Here is a 27,867-nt window from a genome sequence, read left to right on the forward strand (position 1 = left end):
TTGTGCTGAGGGGTACACAGCTTTTTCCCTTTAAAGACTGATGCATCTCTTTGCTGTTTTGGATGCAGGTTTTTGACATTCATAATAAGTTGTTATTCAGAAGTTATTGGATAGGTAAAATGTGCCACTTAAATTGAAAGTCACTGACTAGTCCGCTTTTCCAATCTTATACACGTTCAGTTCTCCACATTGTGTTTTAACAATGCATACCTTGAGAAATGTCTCTGTATATTAGTAAGATGCTATATTTTACACCATTTTGTATCTTCTTTATTTTTGCAGTCTGATTTCTTTTTGCCAAAGCAGAGGAAGTTAAGGAGCCGGCACTTGAGGAAGCCCCTGGTAGTGCAGGTGAGATGGATTGCGAACTGGTGCTCAGTTACATGTAGGCTGTCCTGTTTTAAGCATTTATTTTTGTGGATTTCAGTGGTGTTTTCTCAGCGTTTTCCAAACCTTATGAAATTAGTACTTATCACTGTTTATCCTGCTGCCTTGCCTCCAAATGGACAAAAACAGTGTTTTTCCAGTGATTATTAAAAGCACATATTTTTTTTAAACAAGAAGTAATGCAGGGTACATAGGGCCTGATTCTAACTTTGGAGGACGGTGTTAAACCGTCCCAAAAGTGGCGGATATACCACTTACCGTATTACGAGTTCCATAGGATATAATGGACTCGTAATACGGTAGGTGGTATATCCGCCACTTTTGGGACGGTTTAACACCGTCCTCCAAAGTTAGAATCAGGCCCATAGTGTCTTCCCATTGCCAGTATGTCCAGTTGACTTAAGTTAGATTGTTTTAAGCATAAATAGCCTGTCTATTGCACTCCGACTCACTCTCTAATTTCGTTATTACCTCTCACTATCAGGACTCTGTCTGATTTACAGAACTGCTAATGGATTAAAAAGCAAGAGTGCTTTATTCAAATGTTTTAATACATTGCAAGACAAAGCTGGGGGTCATTCGCCTACTTTTTACTGAATAGTATGACGTAGTGGTGGTGAACTTTGCCAACAGCATAGTGCCTTGAGAAAATATATACATTATAAATTACACCAGATTAATTTGTAGCCTTGAATTCTAAAACACTTGAAATGTGTTGCTTTAAGCATGCTTGCTCCTGCTTTTACTAATAGGGATACTCATCACCTTGTGAATATTCCCAGACACAAGTCTGGATCCGGAATCTTTTTCAGTTGCTCACTCACGTGTTGTAAGATGGTGTCATACAACACCACGTCAGATACGTTTTATCCCGGATGTGACGTCTTGCCCTCATATTTGCATCACCTCTAGGTGCTAATGTTGGTTCCTTTCTCTACGAGTCTTTCATCCATCATGGATCCAGAGCTAGCAATCTGTCTACTTGACGTATTTCCCTCAAATTTAGAAATTTATTTCCTGGTAGTCTGCAGTGGGCCCCAAAACAACGAGATTTAATTAGTGTTATGACTGTCAGTGGCAGATGCTGTTGACAGACGCACACATCTGCTTCTGGTGCCTTGGAGCCTCACACAACTCTGAGGTGGGTCCTTCATGTGCAAGGATGAACTTTAATGCCATCCATGACTGCACAGCCATATTTTCTTTCACCAAACGCTATAGGAGGAAGCAGTCCTAATCTAAGGTGTGGGAGCTAACTTTTTCAAAGCTGCTCAAGTGAGTGTTCCAAATCAAAGCTGCAAAGGAAACACCAAAAGTCCAAACATGGATCATCAACATCAGTGCACTTACTCAATTCATTGTTGCTTGGTGCTCCGAGTACCCCCAGGCTGCAGAACTGTGCCATGTAGCAACTTCCTGAAGGGTTGGCTTTTGACCTCCTACCTCAGCTGATAGCAACAGCAGACGAGATGAGTCTGCTCCAAGAAGCTGTGACCAAAACCTATAGTACCTCAGCTGATCCCACTGGAATGCCTTTAAGCCCCAAGGGTCTGAGGTTGCTGACACTCAGACCCTTGTCAGCAGCCTCTTCCCTGACACTGACTTTGCCAGTAAACCTCTGTTTGAGGTCAGCTCCTTCTATGAACCCTGAGCTGTCGACTCCAGCCCTGGCCCAACATCCGATGCCACCAGCCAGAGCCTCGGCTCCTGATAGAAATCGTATAGTTTTGACAGACTCAGAAGGTCAACCCCAGCCAACTGGACAGTGACATTATGCTCATTCCATCCTGGAAACAATATGATGATGATGACTATGAAGGTGATGTTTATGAAGAAGGGGATATCTTTGAAGGCTTTTACGTTGTCAGTGGACTAGACATCTCAACAGACATTGGGGTATACTTGCCATACTAGGCTATGGCTCCTGAAGATTACTCCTCCGTTACCACAGTGATCAGGAGAGAAAGTTCTTGGCCTTACTCTCCCAATGCAGGAAGCCAAAGAAATTAGCCAAATAAGGTCCTTCGTCCAGCATAGACCAGCTTAAGAACCCTTGCTATCATTTAATGAGGCTCTTCTTGAAGTTCTCGGTGGCACCTGGGCAAAACCAGGATCTTGCCCTCCAGTCAGCAGACTAATGGCGAGACAGCATAGACCTGTCCCCGGAGACCCCAACTTTCTGCTCCAGCACCAAAACAAGCATTATCCAGCATTAGTTTCACACTCAGTACATTTTACACCTCATGCCTTCTGGGAATGTGCTCACACACATTGTAGGAAAAGGTGGCAGACGTATTGCCAGCTGTCCCAGAACAGATTTGGCAAACCCTATAATTCCTAATCTTAGATGGTCAAGACATGGTAAAGCATACCATCTGCTCAGATCTGGACATGACCAACTGTCTGTGTGGGAAAATTGGAACCAGTGTGGTGCTTCAGTGCCATTTCTGGTTTCATTCCACGGGCTTGTAGTCAGACATGTAGCAGTCCATCCTGTACATGGCCTTTGATGACTCGAAAATGTTTGAAGCAAAGGCTGACTCGGCCTTAGAGAAATCTAAAGAGAGCCAGACCACTGCCTGCCTTTTCTGCAGTTTCCACAACTGTACCACTCAGGGTTTCGGTAGAGGATGTCTGCAGAGACAGTGTCAATACCTGCCTTAGCACCAACAGACCTCCCAGTCCATTCGCGGTGGAGGCTGGAGAATAGGCCAACACCATCCACATCCCTAGAAAGCACCATATTAACCAAACTCTACACCCAAGGGCTGCTACAGAACCTCTTTAATTTGTACTTGATGGCATATGATTTCCCTGTAGGAGGAAGAGTCAACTTTCATTTCCTCGGACAGAGAAGTATCACCTCAAACCAATATGGACGAGGTTAAGATCAGCGGGCTGTGCCTCCACATCAACTTACTAGAGCTGCAAAAATCCTGCAAAGGTGCGGTCGCCTCATACCAGGCCTGAGACTTACCATGGTCACAGTAAGCAGGGTTTACCCATAAACCTGTTTATTTTACTAGTGAACGACTTAATTTACCTCCCTACTTACTGTTGCCGTCTCATAGACGAGAGTTCTACCTCTTCCGAGCCTGTTTACATAAGGAGCTTTGAAAATGTCACCTGTTTTGATGAAACACGTGTTGGCTGTGTTTATGGAACAATGCTCAACCGACTACTTAGCTGTGTGTTCGATGGCATCTGTCGCTGTAGATACGCATGTTTTGCAATAGCTCGCCATCTGGTGTTGGGCCGGAGTGTTACAAGTTGTTTTTCTTCGAAGAAGTCTTCCGAGTCACGGGACCGAGTGACTCCTCCTTTTGTCTCCATTGCGCATGGGCGTCGACTCCATCTTCGATTGTTTTTTTTCCGCCATCGGGTTCGGACGTGTTCCTGTCGCTCCGAGTTTCGGAACGGAAAATTAGCTAATTTCGGAAGATTTTCGTCGGTATTGTTGCGTTCGGGATCGGCGTACTTAGATTCAACACCGCATCGAAGATCGAAGAGCTCCGGTGCCCTTCGGGGTAGTTTTTCGATCCCCCGTCGGGGCCTGGTCGGCCCGACCGCGTGCTGAAGAACGCCGATGGAACGGACCCCGTTCCGTTTCTGCCCCAAATGCCACAATAAATACCCCTATACAGACCAACACTTGGTCTGTAACCTGTGCCTGTCACCTGAGCACAGTGAAGACACCTGTGAGGCCTGTCGTGCGTTCCGGTCCCGAAAGACACTCCGAGACCGTCGAGCCAGAAGACTTCAGATGGCGTCCGCGCCGACAGCCCACCGAGAGTTCGAGGAGCAGGAAAAGGAAGGTACCTTCTCGATCCAAGAATCGGACTCCGAAGGATTCGACGATACACAAACCGTGAGTAAGACGTCGAAAACCACACAGAGGAAGATTTACAAGGCCCAGGGGACGCCACTGCCGTCAGGCCATGGCTCCACCCATAAATTCGGTGACCGACCGTCGGCACCGAAAAAGGCCCAAACAGTGCCGAGATCGTCCGACTCCGGTCGAGACACTGGCACGCAGCCTTCTCGGGACCGAGAAAGTGCTGGAGACAAGCCTCGACACCGAGATGCCGGTGTGGACACGGCTCGACGCCGAGACAGCGGCACCGAAGAAGATAGACGCCGAGAGGTTTCGGCCCTGAAAAAGAAAAAAGTCACCTCGGAGCCGAAAAAACACGCAGACAAGGTTTCGGTGCCGAAACAAACTGCAAGCGACCCAGCTTCAGGCTCTTATACAGAAGAGCACTCGCTAACCTCCCAAATGCAAAAGCATAGGTTTGAGGAAGAGCTACAATCAACTGATGTGGACCATACGCAAAAGCGTATCTTCATACAGCAGGGGACAGGAAAAATAAGCACCCTTCCCCCCATTAGAAGAAAGAGAAGGTTGGAGTTCCAAACTGAACAGACACCACAACCAAAAGTGGTGAAAAGAGTTACCCCACCACCCTCTCCTCCGCCCGTGATTAACATCTCACCAGCACGAACTCCATCACACTCCCCAGCTCACACCACCATAAGCCAGGGTGACCAAGATCAAGACGCATGGGACCTATACGACGCCCCAGTGTCAGATAACAGTCCGGAGGCATACCCTACGAAGCCATCTCCACCAGAAGACAGCACCGCGTATTCTCAAGTGGTGGCTAGAGCAGCACAATTTCACAACGTAAGCCTCCACTCAGAACAGGTCGAGGATGATTTTTTATTCAACACACTCTCCTCCACCCACAGCTCATACCAAAGCCTGCCTATGCTCCCTGGTATGCTCCGGCACGCGAAAGAAATCTTTAAGGAGCCGGTCAAAAGTAGGGCAATCACACCAAGGGTGGAAAAAAAGTATAAGGCGCCTCCTTCAGACCCGGTTTTCATCACTACACGGCTGCCACCAGACTCTGTCGTTTTAGGAGCAGCTAGGAAAAGGGCCAACTCTCACACATCTGGAGATGCACCACCCCCAGATAAAGAAAGCCGCAAGTTCGATGCAGCTGGTAAAAGAGTTGCAGCACAAGCTGCAAACCAGTGGCGCATCGCGAACTCCCAGGCACTACTTGCGCGCTATGACAGAGCCCACTGGGACGAGATGCAACATCTCATTGAACATCTGCCCAAGGACTTACAAAATAGGGCAAAACAAGTGGTTGAGGAGGGACAGACCATTTCCAACAACCAGATCCGCTCCTCCATGGACGCTGCAGATACAGCTGCACGGACAATTAATACATCTGTAACTATCAGAAGGCATGCATGGCTCCGAACGTCTGGATTTAAACCAGAGATTCAACAAGCAGTTCTCAATATGCCTTTTAATGAAAAAGAACTGTTCGGTCCAGAAGTGGACACAGCGATTGAGAAACTCAAAAAAGATACGGACACTGCCAAAGCCATGGGCGCACTCTACTCCCCGCAGAGCAGAGGGAATTACAGCACATTCCGTAAAACACCCTTTCGAGGGGGGTTTCGGGGTCAGAGCACACAAGCCAGCACCTCACAAGCAACACCGTCCAGTTACCAGGGACAGTATAGAGGAGGTTTTCAGGGACAATATAGAGGAGGGCAATTCCCTAGAAATAGAGGAATAGAGGAAGATTTCAGAGCCCCAAAACCCCTACTACTAAACAGTGACTCACATGTCACTCACCCCCTCCACACAACACCAGTGGGGGGAAGAATAAGTCATTATTACAAAGCATGGGAGGAAATCACTACAGACACTTGGGTTCTAGCAATTATCCAACATGGTTATTGCATAGAATTTCTACAGTTCCCTCCAAACATACCACCAAAAGCACAAAATTTGACAACACACCATTCCAATCTCCTGGAGATAGAAGTGCAGGCACTATTGCAAAAGAATGCAATCGAATTAGTGCCAAACACACAAATAAACACAGGAGTTTACTCACTGTACTTTCTGATACCAAAGAAGGACAAAACGCTGAGACCAATCCTAGACCTCAGAGTAGTGAACACTTTCATCAAATCAGACCACTTTCACATGGTCACACTACAAGAAGTATTGCCATTGCTAAAACTACACAACTACATGGCAACTTTAGACCTCAAGGATGCTTATTTCCATATACCAATACACCCATCGCACAGGAAATACCTAAGGTTTGTATTCAAGGGAATACATTACCAATTCAAGGTACTGCCTTTCGGATTAACAACCGCACCAAGAGTCTTTACCAAATGTCTAGCGGTAGTCGCTGCACACATAAGAAGGCAGCAAATACATGTGTTCCCATATCTAGACGACTGGCTAATCAAGGCCCATTTGTTAATACAGTGCTCAAATCACACAAATCATATCATACAAACCCTCTTCAAACTAGGGTTCACCGTCAATTTCACAAAATCCAAAATTCTGCCGCGCAAGGTACAACAATACCTGGGAGCCATAATAGACACATCAAAAGGAGTAGCCACTCCAAGTCCACAAAGAATTCTAAATCTCAACACCATCATACAACGCATGTATCCAACACAAAGGATACACGCAAAGATGGTACTACAACTCCTAGGCATGATGTCTTCATGCATAGCCATTGTCCCAAACGCAAGACTGCACATGAGGCCCTTACAACAGTGCCTAGCATCACAATGGTCACAAGCACAGGGTCACCTTCTAGATCTGGTGTTAATAGACCGCCAAACTTACCTCTCGCTTCTGTGGTGGAACAACATAAATTTAAACAAAGGGCGGCCTTTCCAAGACCCAGTGCCACAATACGTAATAACAACGGATGCTTCCATGACAGGGTGGGGAGCACACCTCGATCAACACAGCATACAAGGACAATGGAACGTACATCAAACAAAACTGCATATAAATCACCTAGAACTTCTAGCAGTTTTTCAAGCACTAAAAGCTTTCCAACCAATGATAGTTCAAAAATACATTCTCGTCAAAACAGACAACATGACAACAATGTATTATCTAAACAAGCAAGGGGGGACGCACTCCACGCAGTTAAGCCTGCTAGCACAAAAGATTTGGCGTTGGGCAATTCACAACCAAATTCGCCTAATAGCACAATTTATACCAGGGATCCAAAATCAACTCGCAGACAATCTCTCTCGAGATCACCAACAGGTTCACGAATGGGAAATTCACCCCCAAATTCTGAACACTTATTTCAAACTCTGGGGAACACCTCAGATAGACTTGTTTGCGACAAGGGAGAACGCAAAATGCCAAAACTTCGCATCCAGATACCCACACAAACAGTCCCAAGGCAATGCCCTATGGATGAACTGGTCAGAGATATTTGCTTACGCTTTTCCTCCTCTCCCTCTCCTTCCTTACCTGGTAAACAAACTCAGTCAAAACAAACTCAAACTCATATTGATAGCACCAACTTGGGCAAGGCAACCCTGGTACACAACGCTGCTAGACCTATCAGTAGTACCCTGCATCAAATTGCCCAACAGGCCAGATCTGTTGACACAGCACAACCAAAAGATCAGACACCCAGATCCAGCATCGCTGAATCTAGCAATCTGGCTCCTGAAATCCTAGAATTCGGACACTTACAACTTACCCAAGAATGTATGGAAGTCATAAAACAAGCCAGAAGGCCATCCACCAGGCACTGCTATGCAAGTAAATGGAAGAGGTTTGTTTGCTACTGCCATATTAATCAAATACAACCATTACACACAACTCCAGAACATGTAGTGGGTTACTTGCTTCACTTACAAAAATCTAACCTGGCTTTCTCTTCCATTAAAATACACCTTGCAGCAATATCTGCATACCTGCAGACTACCTATTCAACTTCCCTATATAAGATACCAGTCATTAAAGCATTCATGGAGGGCCTTAGGAGAATTATACCACCAAGAACACCTCCTGTTCCTTCATGGAACCTAAATGTTGTCCTAACTAGACTTATGGGTCCACCTTTTGAACCCATGCACTCCTGCGACATACAGTTCCTAACCTGGAAGGTGGCATTTCTCATCGCCATTACTTCCCTAAGAAGAGTAAGCGAGATTCAAGCGTTTACAATACAGGAACCTTTTATACAACTACACAAGAATAAGGTCGTCCTAAGGACCAATCCTAAATTTTTGCCAAAGGTTATTTCACCGTTCCATCTAAATCAAACAGTGGAACTTCCAGTGTTCTTTCCACAGCCAGATACCGTAGCTGAAAGGGCACTACATACATTAGATGTCAAAAGAGCATTGATGTATTACATTGACAGAACAAAAAACATCAGAAAGACTAAACAACTATGTTCGATGGCATCTGTCGCTGTAGATACGCATGTTCTGCAATAGCTCGCCATCTGGTGTTGGGCCGGAGTGTTACAAGTTGTTTTTCTTCGAAGAAGTCTTTCGAGTCACGGGACCGAGTGACTCCTCCTTTTGTCTCCATTGCGCATGGGCGTCGACTCCATCCTCGATTGTTTTTTTTCCGCCATCGGGTTCGGACGTGTTCCTGTCGCTCCGAGTTTCGGAACAGAAAAAATAGTTAATTTCGGAAGATTTTCGTCGGTATTGTTGCGTTCGGGATCGGCATACTTACATTCAACACCGCATCGAAGATCGAAGAGCTCCGGTGCCCTTCGGGGTAATTTTTCGATCCTCCGTCGGGGCCTGGTCGGCCCGACCGCGTGCTGAAGAACGCCGATGGAACGGACCCCGTTCCGTTTCTGCCCCAAATGCCACAATAAATACCCCTACACAGACCAACACTTGGTCTGCAACCTGTGCCTGTCACCTGAGCACAGCGAAGACACCTGCGAGGCCTGTCGTGCGTTCCGGTCCCGAAAAACACTCCGAGACCGTCGAGCCAGAAGACTTCAAATGGCGTCCGCACCGACAGCCCGACGGGAGTTCGAGGAACAGGAAGAGGAAGGTACCTTCTCGATCCAAGACTCAGACTCCGAAGGATTCGACGATACACAAACCGTGAGTAAGACGTCGAAAACCACACAAAGAAACATTTACAAGGCCCAGGGGACGCCACTGCCACCAGGCCATGGCTCAACCCATAAAATCGGTGACCGACCGTCGGCACCGAAAAAGGCCCAAACAGTGCCGAGATCGTCCGACTCCGGTCGAGACACCGGCACGCAGCCTTCTCGGGACCGAGAAAGTGCTGGAGACAAGCCTCGACACCGAGATGCCGGTGTGGACACGGCTCGACGCCGAGACAGCGGCACCGAAACAGATCGACGCCGAGAGGTTTCGGCCCCGAAAAAGAAAAAAGTCACCTCGGAGCCGAAAAAACATGCAGACAAAGTTTCGACGCCGAAACAAACTGCAAGCGACCCAGCTTCAGGCTCTTATACAGAAGAGCACTCGCTAACCTCCCAAATGCAGAAGCATAGGTTTGAGGAAGAGCTACAAGCAACTGATGCGGACCATACGCAAAAGCGTATCTTCATTCAGCAGGGGACAGGAAAAATAAGCACCCTTCCCCCCATTAGGAGAAAGAGAAGGTTGGAGTTCCACACGGAACAAGCACCACAACCAAAAGTGGTGAAAAGAGTTACACCACCACCCTCTCCTCCGCCCGTGATTAACGTTTCACCAGCACAAACGCCATCACACTCCCCAGCTCACACCACCATGAGCCAGGGTGACCAAGACCAGGACGCATGGGACCTATACGACGCCCCAGTGTCAGATAACAGCCCAGAGGCATACCCTACAAAACCATCTCCACCAGAAGACAGCACCGCGTACTCTCAGGTGGTGGCTAGAGCAGCACAATTTCACAACGTAAGCCTCTACTCAGAACAGGTCGAGGATGATTTCTTGTTCAACACACTCTCCTCCACCCACAGCTCCTACCAAAGCCTGCCTATGCTCCCTGGTATGCTCCGGCACGCAAAAGACATATTTAAGGACCCGGTCAAAAGTAGGGCAATCACACCAAGGGTGGAAAAAAAGTATAAGCCGCCTCCTACAGACCCGGCTTTCATCACAACACAGCTGCCACCAGACTCTGTTGTTGTAGGAGCAGCTAGGAAAAGGGCCAACTCTCACACATCTGGAGATGCACCACCCCCAGATAAAGAAAGCCGCAAGTTTGATGCAGCTGGTAAAAGAGTCGCAGCACAAGCTGCAAACCAGTGGCGCATCGCGAACTCCCAGGCACTACTTGCGCGCTATGACAGAGCCCACTGGGACGAGATGCAACATCTCATTGAACATCTGCCCAAAGACTTCCAAAATAGGGCAAAACAAGTGGTTGAGGAGGGACAGGCCATCTCCAACAACCAGATCCGCTCCTCCATGGACGCTGCAGATACAGCTGCACGGACAATTAATACATCTGTAACTATCAGAAGGCATGCATGGCTCCGAACGTCTGGATTTAAACCAGAGATTCAACAAGCAGTTCTCAATATGCCTTTTAATGAAAAAGAACTGTTCGGTCCAGAAGTGGACACAGCGATTGAGAAACTCAAAAAAGATACGGACACTGCCAAAGCCATGGGCGCACTCTACTCCCCGCAGAGCAGAGGGAATTACAGCTCATCCCGTAAAACGCCCTTTCGAGGGGGGTTTCGGGGTCAAAGCACACAAGCCAGCACCTCACAAGCCACACCGTCCAGTTACCAAGGACAGCATAGAGGAGGTTTTCGGGGACAATATAGAGGAGGGCAATTCCCTAGAAATAGAGGAAGATTCCAAAGCCCCAAAACCCCTACTACTAAACAGTGACTCACATGTCACTCACCCCCTCCACACAACACCAGTGGGGGGACGAATAGGTCATTATTACAGAGCATGGGAGAAAATCACTACAGACACTTGGGTTCTAGCAATTATCCAACATGGTTACTGCATAGAATTTCTACAGTTCCCTCCAAACATACCACCAAAAGCACAAAATTTAACAACACACCATTCCAATCTCCTAGAGATAGAAGTGCAGGCACTATTGCAAAAGAATGCAATCGAATTAGTGCCAGACACACAAATAAACACAGGAGTTTACTCACTGTACTTTCTGATACCAAAGAAGGACAAAACACTGAGACCAATCCTAGACCTCAGAGTAGTCAACACTTTCATCAAATCAGACCACTTCCACATGGTCACACTACAAGAAGTATTGCCATTGCTAAAGCTGCACGACTACATGGCAACTTTAGACCTCAAGGATGCTTATTTCCATATACCAATTCACCCATCGCACAGGAAATACCTAAGGTTTGTATTCAAAGGAATACATTACCAATTCAAGGTACTGCCTTTCGGATTAACAACCGCACCAAGAGTCTTTACCAAATGTCTAGCGGTAGTCGCTGCACACATCAGAAGGCAGCAAATACATGTGTTCCCATATCTAGACGACTGGCTAATCAAGGCCCATTCGTTAATAGAGTGCTCAAATCACACAAATCATATCATACAAACCCTCTTCAAACTAGGGTTCACCGTCAATTTCACAAAATCCAAAATTCGGCCACGCAAGGTACAACAATACCTGGGAGCCATAATAGACACATCAAAAGGAGTAGCCACTCCAAGTCCACAAAGAATTCAAAATTTCAACACCATCATACAACGCATGTATCCAACACAAAAGATACAAGCAAAGATGGTATTACAACTCCTAGGCATGATGTCATCATGCATAGCCATTGTCCCAAACGCAAGACTGCACATGAGGCCCTTACAACAATGCCTAGCATCACAGTGGTCTCAAGCACAGGGTCACCTTCTAGATCTGGTGTTAATAGACCGCCAAACTTACCTCTCGCTTCTGTGGTGGAACAACATAAATTTAAACAAGGGGCGGCCTTTCCAAGACCCAGTGCCACAATACGTAATAACAACAGATGCTTCCATGACAGGGTGGGGAGCACACCTCGATCAACACAGCATACAAGGACAATGGAACGTACATCAAACAAAACTGCATATCAATCACCTAGAACTTCTTGCAGTTTTTCAAGCACTAAAAGCTTTCCAACCAATAATAGTTCACAAATACATTCTCGTCAAAACAGACAACATGACAACAATGTATTATCTAAACAAGCAGGGAGGGACGCACTCCACGCAGTTAAGCATGTTAGCACAAAAAATTTGGCATTGGGCAATTCACAACCAAATTCGCCTAATTGCACAGTTTATACCAGGGATACAAAATCAACTCGCAGACAATCTCTCTCGAGATCACCAACAGGTCCACGAATGGGAAATTCACCCCCAAATACTGAACACTTATTTCAAACTCTGGGGAACACCTCAGATAGACTTGTTTGCGACAAGGGAGAACGCAAAATGCCAAAACTTCGCATCCAGATACCCACACAAACAATCCCAAGGCAATGCCCTATGGATGAACTGGTCAGGGATATTTGCTTACGCTTTTCCTCCTCTCCCTCTCCTTCCTTACCTGGTAAACAAACTCAGTCAAAGCAAACTCAAACTCATATTGATAGCACCAACTTGGGCAAGGCAACCCTGGTACACAACGCTGCTAGACCTATCAGTGGTACCCTGCATCAAATTGCCCAACAGGCCAGATCTGTTGACACAGCACAACCAAAGGATCAGACACCCAGATCCAGCATCGCTGAATCTAGCAATCTGGCTCCTGAAATCCTAGAATTCGGGCACTTACAACTTACCCAAGAATGTATGGAAGTCATAAAACAAGCAAGAAGGCCATCCACCAGGCACTGCTATGCAAGTAAATGGAAGAGGTTTGTTTGCTACTGCCATATTAATCAAATACAACCATTACACACAACTCCAGAACATGTAGTGGGTTACTTGCTTCACTTACAAAAAGCTAACCTAGCTTTCTCTTCCATTAAGATTCACCTTGCAGCAATATCTGCATACCTGCAGACTACCTATTCAACTTCCCTATATAAAATACCAGTCATTAAAGCATTCATGGAGGGCCTTAGGAGAATTATACCACCAAGAACACTACCTGTTCCTTCATGGAACCTAAATGTTGTCCTAACTAGACTTATGGGTCCACCTTTTGAACCCATGCACTCCTGCGACATACAATTCCTAACCTGGAAGGTGGCATTTCTCATCGCCATTACTTCCCTGAGAAGAGTAAGCGAGATTCAGGCGTTTACTATACAGGAACCTTTTATACAACTACACAAAAATAAAGTCGTCCTAAGGACCAATCCTAAATTTTTGCCAAAGGTTATTTCACCGTTCCATCTAAATCAAACAGTGGAACTTCCGGTGTTCTTTCCACAGCCAGATACCGTAGCTGAAAGGGCACTACATACATTAGATGTCAAAAGAGCATTAATGTATTACATTGACAGAACAAAGAACATCAGAAAGACTAAACAACTCTTTATTGCATTTCAAAAACCTCATGCAGGAAACCCAATTTCAAAACAAGGTATAGCCAGATGGATAGTTAAATGCATCCAAATCTGCTACCTTAAAGCTAAACGACAGCTGCCCATTACACCAAGGGCACACTCAACCAGAAAGAAAGGTGCTACCATGGCCTTTCTAGGAAACATCCCAATGCAAGAAATATGTAAGGCAGCCACATGGTCTACGCCTCACACATTCACCAAGCACTACTGTGTAGACGTGTTATCCGCACAACAAGCCACAGTAGGTCAAGCTGTATTAAGGACATTATTTCAGACTACTTCCACTCCTACAGGCTGATCCACCGCTTTTGGGGAAATAACTGCTTACTAGTCTATTGCAGAACATGCGTATCTACAGCGACAGATGCCATCGAACTGAAAATGTCACTTACCCAGTGTACATCTGTTCGTGGCATCAGTCGCAGTAGATTCGCATGTGCCCACCCGCCTCCCCGGGAGCCTGTAGCAGTTTGGAAGTTACCTTCAATTATTTATATATGTATCATCTCAACCTTAAATAAGTGCATACTTAGTCACTCCATTGCATGGGCACTATTACTACAATTCAACTCCTACCTCACCCTCTGCGGGGAAAAACAATCGAGGATGGAGTCGACGCCCATGCGCAATGGAGACAAAAGGAGGAGTCACTCGGTCCCGTGACTCGAAAGACTTCTTCGAAGAAAAACAACTTGTAACACTCCGGCCCAACACCAGATGGCGAGCTATTGCAGAACATGCGAATCTACTGCGACTGATGCCACGAACAGATGTACACTGGGTAAGTGACATTTTCATTATTGCATTTCAAAAACCTCATGCAGGAAACCCAATATCAAAACAAGGTATAGCCAGATGGATAGTTAAATGCATCTAAATCTGCTACCTTAAAGCTAAACGACAGCTGCCCATTACACCAAGGGCACACTCAACCAGAAAGAAAGGTGCTACCATGGCCTTTCTAGGAAACATCCCAATGCAAGAAATATGTAAGGCAGCCACATGGTCTACGCCTCACACATTCACCAAGCACTACTGTGTAGACGTGTTATCCGCACAACAAGCCACAGTAGGTCAAGCCGTATTAAGAACATTATTTCAGACTACTTCCACTCCTACAGGCTGATCCACCGCTTTTGGGGAGATAACTGCTTACTAGTCTATGCAAAACATGCGTATCTACAGCGACAGATGCCATCGAACTGAAAATGTCACTTACCCAGTGTACATCTGTTCGTGGCATCAGTCGCAGTAGATTCGCATGTGCCCACCCGCCTCCCCGGGAGCCTGTAGCAGTTTGGAAGTTACCTTCAATTATTTATATATGTATCATCTCAACCTTAAATAGGTGCATACTTAGTCACTCCATTGCATGGGCACTATTACTACAATTCAACTCCTACCTCACCCTCTGCGGGGAAAAACAATCGAAGATGGAGTCGACGCCCATGCGCAATGGAGACAAAAGGAGGAGTCACTCGGTCCCGTGACTCGAAAGACTTCTTCGAAGAAAAACAACTTGTAACACTCCGGCCCAACACCAGATGGCGAGCTATTGCAAAACATGCGAATCTACTGCGACTGATGCCACGAACAGATGTACACTGGGTAAGTGGCATTTTCATTATGAAACAATGTTCATCCAATTACTTTGATGCCCATTTCGACTAATTAAATGATTCAACTATAACCAACTCAACTGAAGGACGTTTTAATTACGAACTGTGTTTTGAGTGCTGCGGTTTCTGTGTAAAATCGCATGTAAGGTGTTTCTTGAAGCACTACTTCATGCTCTTGGGCAGTGGGGCAGTTTTACCGCATAGCACCACAGACCACCCCATTTATGCATGATTATCAAAATGAATTACTATTGATTATATTTGCTCAACATGTGGGAAGTGCACCCCCTGTCAACCACCACTACCCATCCCCTTGTATACAGTCTACACCTCCATTTGTAGAGATTTCATGGTGGCAGTTAATGGCTTTCAGTCTCCTTAATGAAGTAGTTGGTGTCATCTTGGCAGCTGGGCATCAATCAATCAACCACATTTGTTTATTAAGTATGCTGGGAGACGTTTGCTGCTTTTTGTTTCTGCTCAGACTTCAAACCCATGCACAACTATTAAATGTCCTTCAAATGTTTTTGTCTTAAGCCAGCAAGGTAGGTATTGCTGTGGCAACAGTAAAAGGTGACTGTTGGTATCTCATTTTTCTACCTTTACCTGCTCAGCCATCCTTCTTATGGTAGCCATCTTTCGAAGGGGCTAGTTCACATGTGCCTGCAAATAGCCTTTGTAGTGCCACAGGGTGACTGCTGGGATGGAAAAGTCCTCAACATGGTAACGGAAGTACACCAACTGTACTGATTTCTGGGTCCCTAATGCTGATTTTTTGTTATCTGATAGAGATTTGAGCCACAGATTCATTACCTTAGAATTATCCACAGACATCAGACTGGATCTGGAATCTGCAACTCGTCTGTTTCTGGTGCCTTGAGTGCAACCAAGGCCTGTGTCACTTGTCGTGCCATGCACCCCCAGACATTGAGGGAGCGATCCCTCAAGCTCCTTGCTGCTCGACGTGTGACACTGCGCTGGTCTCAATCCCATGGAGAGGAAGGTCCCTGAAGCCATCAATCTTCATTGAAGTCATCCCATTCTTGTACGTCTCTCAATAAAAAGAAGGGCAAGAAGAGGGGGGCATCTTAGTTTCTCCCCGTCAATTGAAGTCATCTCCAACACTCGAGGCTGGGCTCCATGGTTGAGTCTGTGCCTGTTCTGTCTCCATGCCTCTCTGAGTTTCCTGGAGCCAGAGAGAATCCCTCCCAACTTAGTTTTTTTATAAGGTTTTTTTTATAATGCCATGCACTTCATATGTGAGTGGCCCATCCCTGCTGGAATGCCTTCTGGACGGGGCCCCCACTGGACTTCTGCTAGCGGTTCACCCTTGGCACCAGTTGGGCCCCTTGGATCCACAAATAGCTCTGGACTGGCGCTGGTTGAGCCACCTCGACCTTCCCCAGCACCGGCGCTCCTGGCACTGCCATTGGTGCCAACCCTAGTCTTAGCCTCAAATCCATCACTGAACTGGATGGGTGTTGTTAAACACCGACTCCGGCACCGACTGGTGCCATTCTTTCCAGGCCGGAGCCCATGCCCTTTTCCTATGGGCTAGGACTTGGGAAAGAATGGGGGGCTACTAGACCCTGAAGAATACAAGCCCCTTGATCCCACCAAGGCCATGTGGTATAAGGATTTGGGAGAGCATGTGGACTTTATACTGCCTTGGTCTCTCCTCCTACTGCGGCTATGGAGGAGGGAAACTCATTTGCTATGGTGGTGAGGAGGGCAGCTGAAGTAATTGACCTTCAGATGCCCTCCCTGGCTGTTAAGACTAAAGTTTTGATGGAAGTGCTTCAAACGAGAGAAGCACCTTTCCCATTTAACAAAGCCCTCATGGATGTCCTAATTTGGGCCTGGTCCAGGCCCTGAACAAGGACTCCTGTGAACAGGACAGTTGCCTCCCACAATGGCCCAGCGCAGGGGGTCCCTAGTTTTCTCACATAGCACCCCACCTGATAGGGAATCTAAAGGCTGAACACCTTGGGGAAGAACATGTGTTCTTCCACCAGCCTGGCACTGCTGTCAGTGTACACCTCGTGTAGGAAAGTACCCTCTTATTGGCATGTTTAACCCCACTTTTTGCCTGATGTTAGTTTGTTTTGACCGTGTTTACTGGGATCCTGCTAACCAGGACCCCAGTAATTGTGCTCTCTCCCTTTGGATTTGGTTGTCCCTAACTTTGTACACCCCACAATAGGCATACTGGTGCCCCATATAAGTCCCTAGCATATGGTACCTAGGTACCCAGGGCATTGGGACACCAGGGGTTACCCATGGGCTTCAGCATGTATTATGCCACCCATGGGAGTGTCTGCTGACCTGCCATTGGAGCCTGCATGAAAGGGTGCATGCACTCTTTTCACTACAGGTCACTGCACAAGGTAAGTCCCTCCCTATGGCAGGCCTTCCTAGTCCAGAGTGCAAGGTGCAAGTACCTGTGTGTGAGGGCACCCCTGCATGAGCAAAGGTGCCCCCACGAACTCCAGCTCCATTTTCCTGGACTTTGTGGGTGTAGGGAAGCCATTTTACCAGTGTACTGGACATAGGTCACTACCCATGTCCACCTACACAATGGTAACTCCAAACCTGGGCATGTTTGGTGTCAAACAAGTCAGAATCATACCGCAGTACAGTTTCCAGTGTTGGTTGTATGATTCCATGCACCCTAGGGGCTACTTAGAGGACCCCCAGCTTTGCTCCTACTAGTTTGCAGGGTTTTCCCAGTCAGCCTCCGCTGATGCCATCCTGCAGACTGGTTTATGCCCTCCTGGTGCTTGAACAGCTCAAGCCAAGGAAGGCAGAACAAAGGATTTCCTTTGGGAGAGGGTGGCGAACACCCTCTCCCTTTGGAAATAGGTGTTACATGGCTTGGGAGAGGCAGCCTACCCAAGCCATTGGTATGCTTTGAAGGACACATATGGTGCCCTCCTTGCATAAACCAGCCTGCACTGGTTCAGGGACCTCAAGACCCTGCTCTTGTGCAAAACGTGAAAATGGAAAGGGGAGTTACCATTCTTCTGTCCATCACCACACCAGGGGTGGTGCCCAGAGCTCCTCGAGGTGGCCACTTGGTTCTGCCATCTTGAATCCTAGGTGGGCAGAGGACTCTGGGAGCATCTGAGAGTCCAGATCAGGCAGGTGACATCGCAGTCCCCTCCTGATAGGTGTTCACCCTGCTAGGTGACCAATCCCCCATTCTAGGCTATTTAAGGTCTCCCTCTTGGGTGGGTCCTCAGATTTGACGTGCAAGATTCCAGGAGGACTCCTCTGCAACGTTTACATTGATGTCTGGCCACTGGAACTGCAACTGGACTTCACAGGAACCTACAGTCTGCAGCTCCAACCACGGCTTCGCTCTGCAGCATTTTGTCTCCGGTTCCTTCCAGCAACTTCAACATTTCCCTGGCTGTGCATCCTCTGAGGGTGGCAAGTCTTCAGTCTGCACCAAGAAGCAACAAGGAATCTTCCTTGGAGGGAAGGGGCCACTCCCTTGCATCCGCATGCACCAACGGCAACGACGACTGGCTGAGGGTGTCATCTCTCCTACAACTCTGCATGGATCTTGCAACACAGATTGTAGTCCTGAGCGGTCACCTTGGCAAACTCTACCAGCTGTCCAACTACCTCTGTGATCCGTGACTCTTGCAGCTACCAAGGCCTGTTGGCTCTTCTTCTGAAGGATTATCAGGCTCCGTGTAGCCCTGGCCTCCAGCGCTCTTCCCTGTAACACGTGATCTCCTGCCTGCTACTCCAGCAACATGGGACTCCTTTCCAGATGTGCTGAGTGGGCCTCACTGCGACTCATGTGCCTGCTGCCTGTGAGTTGCCTGTGGGGGCTGCATTGACGACTTCTTGCTCTCCTGAGTGCTGGGGGATGCCTGGGACTTCCCTGCTTGTGTTGAGTCCCCTTGGACCTTTGTGGTCCCTGGCAGCTCTGCAAATCTTCTTCTGCAAGTTGTGCCTTTGCCAAGGCTTGTTGGTGGTTTTTCCACACCACTGACAGATTGCAACTCCTCTTCCGATGCATTACTTCAGGAACTCTTCCTCTACTCCTGTGCTACATAGCCGTATCCTGGTCTTCACCATAGACCAGGTCCTGCATCTCCAGAAGGGTAGTGGCTCCTGCCCTGCCGGACAACCCAGCTGGAACTGGACTTGGTCCCCATCATTTGCAGGTCCTCTTCTGTGTGGATCCAATTTCTGTTTTTTGCAGTCTTGCTTGGGTCTTGCACAGTTCTTTTACAAAGTTTATCTGTGAGTTTGGGATAAACCAGGTACTTAACTCTCCTCTCCTGGTCGCCGGGGGGGGGGGGCACTCTGGTACTAATCTTTTGGTGTTCCTAGTTCCTACATCTCCCCTATACAGAGCCCACTTACCATTGTGGGGGTCCATCATTGGCATTCCATTTTGTTTAGTGTATGGTTTGGGCTCCCCCTCATTATTGTTTAGTGTTATTGCACTGTTTTCTATTACTCTCTGTGCTCATTCCTGACAACTAAGGTGTATATAATAGTGTGTTTACTCACCTACTAGTAGAGTATTGCCTATATAGTACTCTAGTATTTGTGTTACTAAAATACAGTACCATTATTTTTGTAACACTGGGTGGTTCTTTCATGTGTGAAAGTGCTGTGTGACTAAGTGGGATTGCATGAGCTTTGCAAGTCTCCTAGATTAAGCCTTGGCTGCTCATCCACAGCTACCCCTAGCGACCCTGGCCTCCTAGACTCTGACTATACCTCGCTAAAAGGAGATATCTGAACCAGTTATAGGGTGATAACATCATAGGTGCTCATCCACACCAGGCCAGCTTCCTACACCGCGGGCCTCCCATTCACTCTGTGTTTCGGTTGTTCAGCTGCTGCCTGTGGTTATGGAAAAGACCCGGGCCATACTCTCCCAAGCTGTTGCTGATGGGGGAGACTCAGCAGAGTTCATAATTCAATAGGGACTGGACACTAGCGACTTACTAGGCAGAGCATTTTTTTCATCGGTGGCTTACCGCATCAAGCATGGCTGAAGATGACTGTCTTTTCAGGGGGGTGTCCAGGCTTCGCTTATGGGACATGCCCTTTGCTGCCTTCCGTCTTTTCAGAGACAGGGCGGACTCAGCACCGGAACACTTCAAGGATAGCAGAGCTACGGCCAAGTCCTTGGGCCTTTCCATGGCCCCTCCCCAACCACGTCTCTACCTAACTAACCGCCACAGCATGCACGTTTGTCAACTACTGCGTGGCTGAGGATGTGGTACCCACAGAACCACTTAGACCAGGCAGACAGAACTCGGGCCAGTCCACCACTCCCTCGCTGCCTCAGCCTCTAAGCTTGTTTAGTTTGCCCTCACATGATCATAGACAGCCAGTGGGGGGGGGGGGGGGGGGGGGGGGGGCAGGTTATGCCAGCACCTCCACTACTGGAGGTCGATAACATCCAACACCTTCAAATTGTCCGAAGAAGCTACTCTTCCCCAGTTCCACTACCCTTTCACCCATGCCACCCAAATGCGGCAGGCTGATGGAGGACCATCTTTCCTTACTCCGTCAGGAAGTGATGCCTCTCCTGGCCAAGGGAGCCATTGAGAGGGTGCAGGCAGAAGAAGCAGGTTGTGATGGTTGTTCTCGCTACTTTCTGTTGCGCAATAAGTACTCAGGCCTTCGTCCTATCCTACACCTGCACCATCATTTCCTTCCTGAAAAATTAGCAATTCAAAATGCTCATGCTTGATCAAGTCTTGTATTCCCTGGACTTGGGAGAAAGGATGGTAGCATTAAGAGTTGCAGGATGCATACTGGCACATTCCCATCTTGCCTGTCCAAAGACGTTACCTGGAGTTCATGGTAGGTCACATGCACTTTCAGTTTACTATGCTCGCTTTTGGCCTTACCATCTCCCCACAGGTGTTCACCAAGGTGGTGGTTGCAGCTCATCTGCAGAAATCAGGGGTTCCAGACTTCTCCTATCTGGACAACTAGCTGTTGGAGGTGGGCTCGCCCCAGACTGTTGTCTCCCACTTAAAGACTATGGGGGGATCACCTGCATTTGTTGGGGTTTACTATCAATGTGCCGAAGTCACTGCTGACCCTTTCTTATATGCTCCCTTTTGTCTGAGCTGTTCTGGGCACCGTGCAGTTTCGGCTTACCCTTTCAAATGGCAGGTCTGAGATATTCAGGCTGTGACACTGATATTTCAGCTTCTATCCTGTGTTTCGGTCAGACTGACTGAGGCCGCTGAGCCTCATGGCCTTCTGCTTCTGACAGATGCCTGTTGGCATGTGAGGGCTCTGCAGTGGGACCTGAAGTTCCAGTGGGTGCAGCATCAAGGAAATTTCTCCTACATGGTTAGGGCTCGGACGGCACTGCAAATTGTTTGCAATGCTGGTTTACAAACCTCAATTAGGTCAGTTGCAGATCTCTCGCTCTCGCTCTCCCTCCCTCCCTCCTCTCCCCCCTTCTCCAACCAGATCTGACAGTAGTGACAGATTCATCACTCCTGGGATGGGGCGCATCTGGGAGGGGTGGATATCATAGGCCTCTGGTTTACAGTGGAATCCGGACTCAACATCAGCCTGTTGGAGCTCCGAGCAAGGTATTAAAAGCATTTCTATCCTCCATCAAGGAAAGGCTAGTGCAGGTGTTCACAACACCACCACCACAATGTTGTACTGCAACCAACAGGGCGGGGTGATATGGAGTTTTTGTCAGGAGGCCATGTGCCTCTAAACATGGTAGGAATGCCAGGGCATTCCCCTGGTGGTTCTACACTTGGTGGGCTCTTCGAACGTCAGGGCGGACGAGCTCAGATGAAGATGCGTTGTGGATCACAAATTAAATCTCTCTACGGAGGTGGTGCAAGGTCTCTTTCAGCAGTGGGGAGAGCCTTCGTTAGATCTGCTTGTCACAGACAAGAACGCTCAATGTCAGCAGTTTTGAACGCTGGAGTTTCCAAGGCAGCTCTTGCTCTGAGACACTTTTCAGATTGAGTGGTGCTCAGGCCTCCTGTGTTTCGTTTCACCAATTCTAGTTCTGCCCAGAATTCTCAAAGATAAGCAGCAACCTGGCCATGTCATCCTTGTGTCTCCAGACTGGGTTTGGAGAGTTTGGTATCCTGAGCATGACTGTCGGTCCTCCAATCAGACTGCCCCTTCAAGAGGACCTTCTGTTGCAGCAACAGAGGAGGGGTTCTCTGCCCGAATCTGTTAACCCTCTACCTTCATGCTTTGAGATTGAGTGACAACAGTTGACACTTTCGACCTTCCACCCAAAGTCTGTAATGCCATCTTGGCAGCTCAGCACTCCTTCACCAAGATGCTATACGCCGGCCATTGTAATAAAGTTGTGGCATGGTGTGTTTAAGAACAGGTTGATCCGTTATCTGTTCCCCTTTCCCACGTGTTTGTTTACCCTTACCCTAGCCCATCAGAGCTCTGCATTTGGCTCTTTGAAGGGATATTTATCTGCCATCTTTGCCTTTCTGCAGCTGCCAGCTCAGCCTTCTCTCTCCAAGTCCTTAAAGGTCTGCAGCACAGTTTTCCCCCAGCTCTCTCTGTTATGCATCAATGGGACCTAAACTTGGTTCTTTCCTTCTTAATGTGCTCTCTTCTCTTGAGCTGCTTCATTCTTTCCATTTTAGGCTCCTCACCATTAAGATGGCCTTACTAGTGGCAATTATATCTGCCCAGAGTGTAAGTGAGGTACAGGCAGTGTCCCTTCAGCTTCGCTACATCTTGCTTTTCCCAACAAACTGGTCCTTCAGACTGGAGCCTACTTCTTGCCTAAGGTAGTCCACCCCATTCCACATAGGCAAGTCCATCACGTTGCTTACCATTTACACTCCACCTCATTCCCCTAAGGAAGAGAACAGACTCCATCGGCTGGACCCAAAAAAGAGCACTGTCTTCTACCTTGACTGAACAAAACCATTCTGGGTGGACGATCCCCTCTTCTTGTGCTATCTCGGGCCAAGAAAAAGAAGACCATGTAGAAACTGACCAACTCTTGGTGGATTGTGTGCTGCATTAAAATCTGTTGCGCTTTGGCAGAGAAGCAACCCTCCAAAGAGATTGTGAGCTCATTCCTCCAGAACAAAGCCTGCGATCTCTGTGTTGGCATGTGGACTCCCAGTCTGTCACATCTGCCAGGCAGCAACATGGGCAACTCTGCACACGTTAACCAAGCACTTCAGCCTGGTCAGTCAGGTCCATAGAGATGGGCACTTTGCCCGTTTTGGTCCTGCAGGACATTTTGTTGTTAAATGTGTGTCAGACCGAACTCCGGCGATGTATTGCTTGGGAATGTATTCTAAGGTAAGGAATCTGCTCCTACAAATCTCTATCAGAAGAACATGTCAGGATGGGTGGGTCAGTAGGGAATCCGTGGCTAGATGGAGACTCTAGTAGATAAGGCAAGTAACTTGTTGGGCATAGCCAAGCACAGGTCCTGCGTCTGCACCATGACATAGGCCTGTCTCACAGATTAGGGTGTTGTTGGATTGGGAGGGGGTGCTGCCTTCACCAGCGTTTAAGCAGCACAAGTGCAGCGGTGGCAGCATATTGTGAAATGATCAGTAGGAGGGAATAGGTTCTCTTTAACCTGTGTCACTAGACTGAGGCCTACAGACTTGCTCATTTAAAGATCCACTGTTTTGTTCTCAAATCACCCTTTGGCCTACATTGGGTTGACTGATAGTGAGTAGTGGGCAGCGCATGAGTGGTGTATCCTTCGCTGGGTGTGTGTGTCTGGAAAGGGTGCATTATGAGGATAATGCAGCACTGTGCAGTGCGTGCATGCTGAATACCTGTCCTGGATATATATGCCTGTAAGTGGTACCCTACCCGAAGGATGTAGTGCTATGAAGTACATGCATATTAAATGTAGGACATAGGACTATGTACACTTGTGAGTGATGGTAGAGGAATTCTTACTCCCCAGACAGACTTGTGCATTTTTGTATTCCTGTAAGTGGGTTGGATATTTTGGAAAAGGGGAGAGCCTGGCTTCCCATATACCACTTCATAGGGTGCTCTTTGATTCATAGAAGAGGTCACAAGAAAGGGGCCTGTGCACATCTCCAAAAGTAGATGGGCTGATAAAGGAATCATTAGGAGTAGGGCTGAGGCCCTTGGATAACATTTTGATTCACATGTCACTGTGGCTGACATCCACTCTAATAACTTCCTTAGCCTGTGTTGTGGTGTATCAGCTTTGGAGTTGCTCCTGCCATGACAGACTTCTTTCAAGAGATGGCACAAGAGTGAGGACTTTAAAATGATTTGATGTCTGGAAATGGACGATAAGAAGGGGAACTTGAGACCCTAAAATTTTTTGTAGGAAATGTGGTTACTGGTTGAGGGGTGTGAACCTTAATCAATCACCAGCCGCAGTCCTTGTTGGAGTGAAACACAAGCGAACTCCAAATGTAACCCTTGGTCAATCCTCTGGTAGCGTTGCACAAAGGTATTCTGGCTTAACTTGGAGGCAATGTGTAAAGTATTTATGCGGCACACAAACCGTAATAAAAGAAAAACACAATACAAGAGCAATCCTACACCAATTTAGAAAAATAGAGTTCAATTGGAATAATTTATTTGACAGCAAATTACAAAAATGCAACTGGAGATATGCAATGTTAAAGATTTAGGTAAAGATGGTGCTTAAAAGCACAAAGCACTAACTGAGGTTATCTGGTTGAGACGACCAGGACAAAGTCCCATGCTCAGGCAGACCATCCATGATGTAATGCAGGCCAGATACAGAGACTATGTTAGTCCCGCTGAGAAATCTATCTTAAAACCCTGTTGCTCAGCATTGTGCTTTACTGTGGTGGTCACAAGAAGCCATGCAAAGTTCACATCAAAAATGGATCGCACAGCGAAGGTTCCGATGAGCTGTGCGGGCGGCAATGCAGGCATGAGTCGAGGTTGCGTTGTGCTGCGTAGGTTCCAATGAAAGGCTGCGAGTTCCACGTTGAAGATGCATCTTGTAGTGGTGGTTCTAAATAGCTGGGCAGGCTGCGATGTGGGATTAGTTTGAGGCGGCGTATCGCTGCATCTGTTTCGATGAGGCACTATGAAGGGTTTGCTCTGTGTCTGCTCGGGTGAGACCACCTTTAGACCCCCTACTTCCAAGGGTCCAGCTCCCGGGTTCAAGATTGTTGGAGACTTTTCTGTCCCAGAGGATCTGATCAGGAAGCTAGACGAGTAGCCCTTGGTGCCACTCTGGTGGTCCTGGGTTGAAGATGCAGGTCCAGTCCTTCTCACTCGGATAGCAGAGCCACTCATCTTGCAGCAGAGCAGCACAACAGTCCATCTTTCAAGACTTCCACAGGTCTAGAAGTGTACTGAGGAGTTGGGTCTGAGGGTCAAGTATTTATACCTGTGTCCACTTTGAAGGGGGAGAAGCTCCTAGAGTCTTCCTCCTACGAGATGTCTGTAATTTGCTGCCTCCGTGCCCCCAGCTTGTCTGGGTGCACAAAAGACTAGTGTGAAACCCTTTGTGAGTTTGCTGAGGTGGAGTCTTTTGTGATGTTCAAGGGGGGTAGGTGACAGCTCCCACCCCCTCACCAGACAGAGATGGCCCATCCTAACAATACCTATTCCCCCTTTGTCTCACTGTGTGGGAGTAATACACAAAACCCACCTGTAGGCTACACTTAGTCATTTGGCCCTTGATACAGGCTGAGGGCACCAATTCGGACACAAAAATGCCAACTTTCTTAAAGTGGCATATTTCTGAATTGTGATTTTAAAATCCAACTTTACCACTAAAGAGGGCTATAAATTACAGTTCTTTAGAGACCAAGTTCCACTTTTCTCCCTGCTCCCAATTAAATTGTATCACCTATTAAATGTAATAAGGATATCCAGCCTTATCCTATGAGAGAGGAAGGCCCCACAGTAGCATAAAAATAATTTAAGAATTTTTAATTACCTGGCTATGTAAAACTTTTTAAGTACACTGCAAGTTCAACAATTGTCATCTGCCAAACAGCCAAGATTGTGTGTGTGAGGAGGGAAAGCTCTGTAAGACTTGTGCCAGGGAGCAGGACTGGGGGCCAAAGCCCGCTAGTCTCTGCTAGGTGAAGGGGCCTCACCCAGGGAATCCAAGACCACCTGCTCTGGAGCTTGGAGCACCATTGCCTGCCTGCTTGCCAAGAACAGTGTGCCCCATGAGGAACAGGAGTGCGCTGAAGAGAGCAACATCCAGTGGGGAGTCCTTTCGACTGGACTCCCTTTGTGCAGTATGAGACGGCTGCTGCACTGATCGGGTTATTGCCTGTGTACATGATTGTAAGGAAATGCCTCCTTGGCATGGTTGCCCCCTGACTTTTTGCCTTTGCTGATGCTATGTTTACAATTGAAAGTGTGCTGAGGCCTGCTAACCAGGCCCCAGCACCAGTGTTCTTTCCCTAACCTGTACTTTTGTATCCACAATTGGCAGACCCTGGCATCCAGATAAGTCCCTTGTAACTGGTACTTCTAGTACCAAGGGCCCTGATGCCAAGGAAAGTCTCTAAGGGCTGCAGCATGTCTTATGCCACCCTGGAGACCTCTCACTCAGCACAGACACACTGCTTGCCAGCTTGTGTGTGCTAGTGAGAGCAAAACGAGTAAGTCGACATGGCACTCCCCTCAGGGTGCCATGCCAGCCTCTCACTGCCTATGCAAGTATAGGTCAGTCACCCCTCTAGCAGGCCTTACAGCCCTAAGGCAGGGTGCACTATACCATAGGTGAGGGTACCAGTGCATGAGCATGGTACCCCTACAGTGTCTAAACAAAACCTTAGACATTGTAAGTGCAGGGTAGCCATAAGAGTATATGGTCTGGGAGTTTGTCAAACACGAACTCCACAGCACCATAATGGCTACACTGAAAACTGGGAAGTTTGGTATCAAACTTCTCAGCACAATACATGCACACTGATGCCAGTGTACATTTTATTGCAAAATACACCCCAGAGGGCACCTTAGAGGTGCCCCCTGAAACTTAACCGACTGTCTGTGTAGGCTGACTAGTTCCAGCAGCCTGCCACACTAGAGACATGTTGCTGGCCCCATGGGGAGAGTGCCTTTGTCACTCTGAGGCCAGTAACAAAGCCTGCACTGGGTGGAGATGCTAACACCTCCCCCAGGCAGGAGCTGTGACACCTGGCGGTGAGCCTCAAAGGCTCACCCCTTTGTCACAGCCCAGCAGGGCACTCCAGCTTAGTGGAGTTGCCCGCCCCCTCCGGCCACGGCCCCCACTTTTGGCGGCAAGGCTGGAGGGAACAAAGAAAGCAACAAGGAGGAGTCACTGGCCAGTCAGGACAGCCCCTAAGGTGTCCTGAGCTGAAGTGACTCTAACTTTTAGAAATCCTCCATCTTGCAGATGGAGGATTCCCCCAATAGGGTTAGGATTGTGACCCCCTCCCCTTGGGAGGAGGCACAAAGAGGGTGTACCCACCCTCAGGGCTAGTAGCCATTGGCTACTAACCCCCCAGACCTAAACACGCCCTTAAATT

The 27,867-nt window shown here is 47.7% G+C and overlaps 1 protein-coding gene across 2 annotated transcripts in view; it reads left to right on the plus strand.

Moving 5' to 3' along the window:
• The window catches only part of CRAMP1 (cramped chromatin regulator homolog 1), a 982,369-nt gene that overhangs the window by 507,156 nt on the left and 447,346 nt on the right, over nt 1-27,867 (plus strand). For both annotated transcript variants that reach the window (XM_069210635.1, XM_069210634.1), the window contains exon 13: nt 283-351. In XM_069210635.1, the coding sequence (XP_069066736.1) occupies nt 283-351 (69 nt within the window). The remainder of the gene's footprint in view (nt 1-282; nt 352-27,867) is intronic.

This window comes from Pleurodeles waltl, chromosome 10 (genome assembly GCF_031143425.1).
Source record: "Pleurodeles waltl isolate 20211129_DDA chromosome 10, aPleWal1.hap1.20221129, whole genome shotgun sequence".
NCBI lineage: Eukaryota > Metazoa > Chordata > Amphibia > Caudata > Salamandridae > Pleurodeles > Pleurodeles waltl.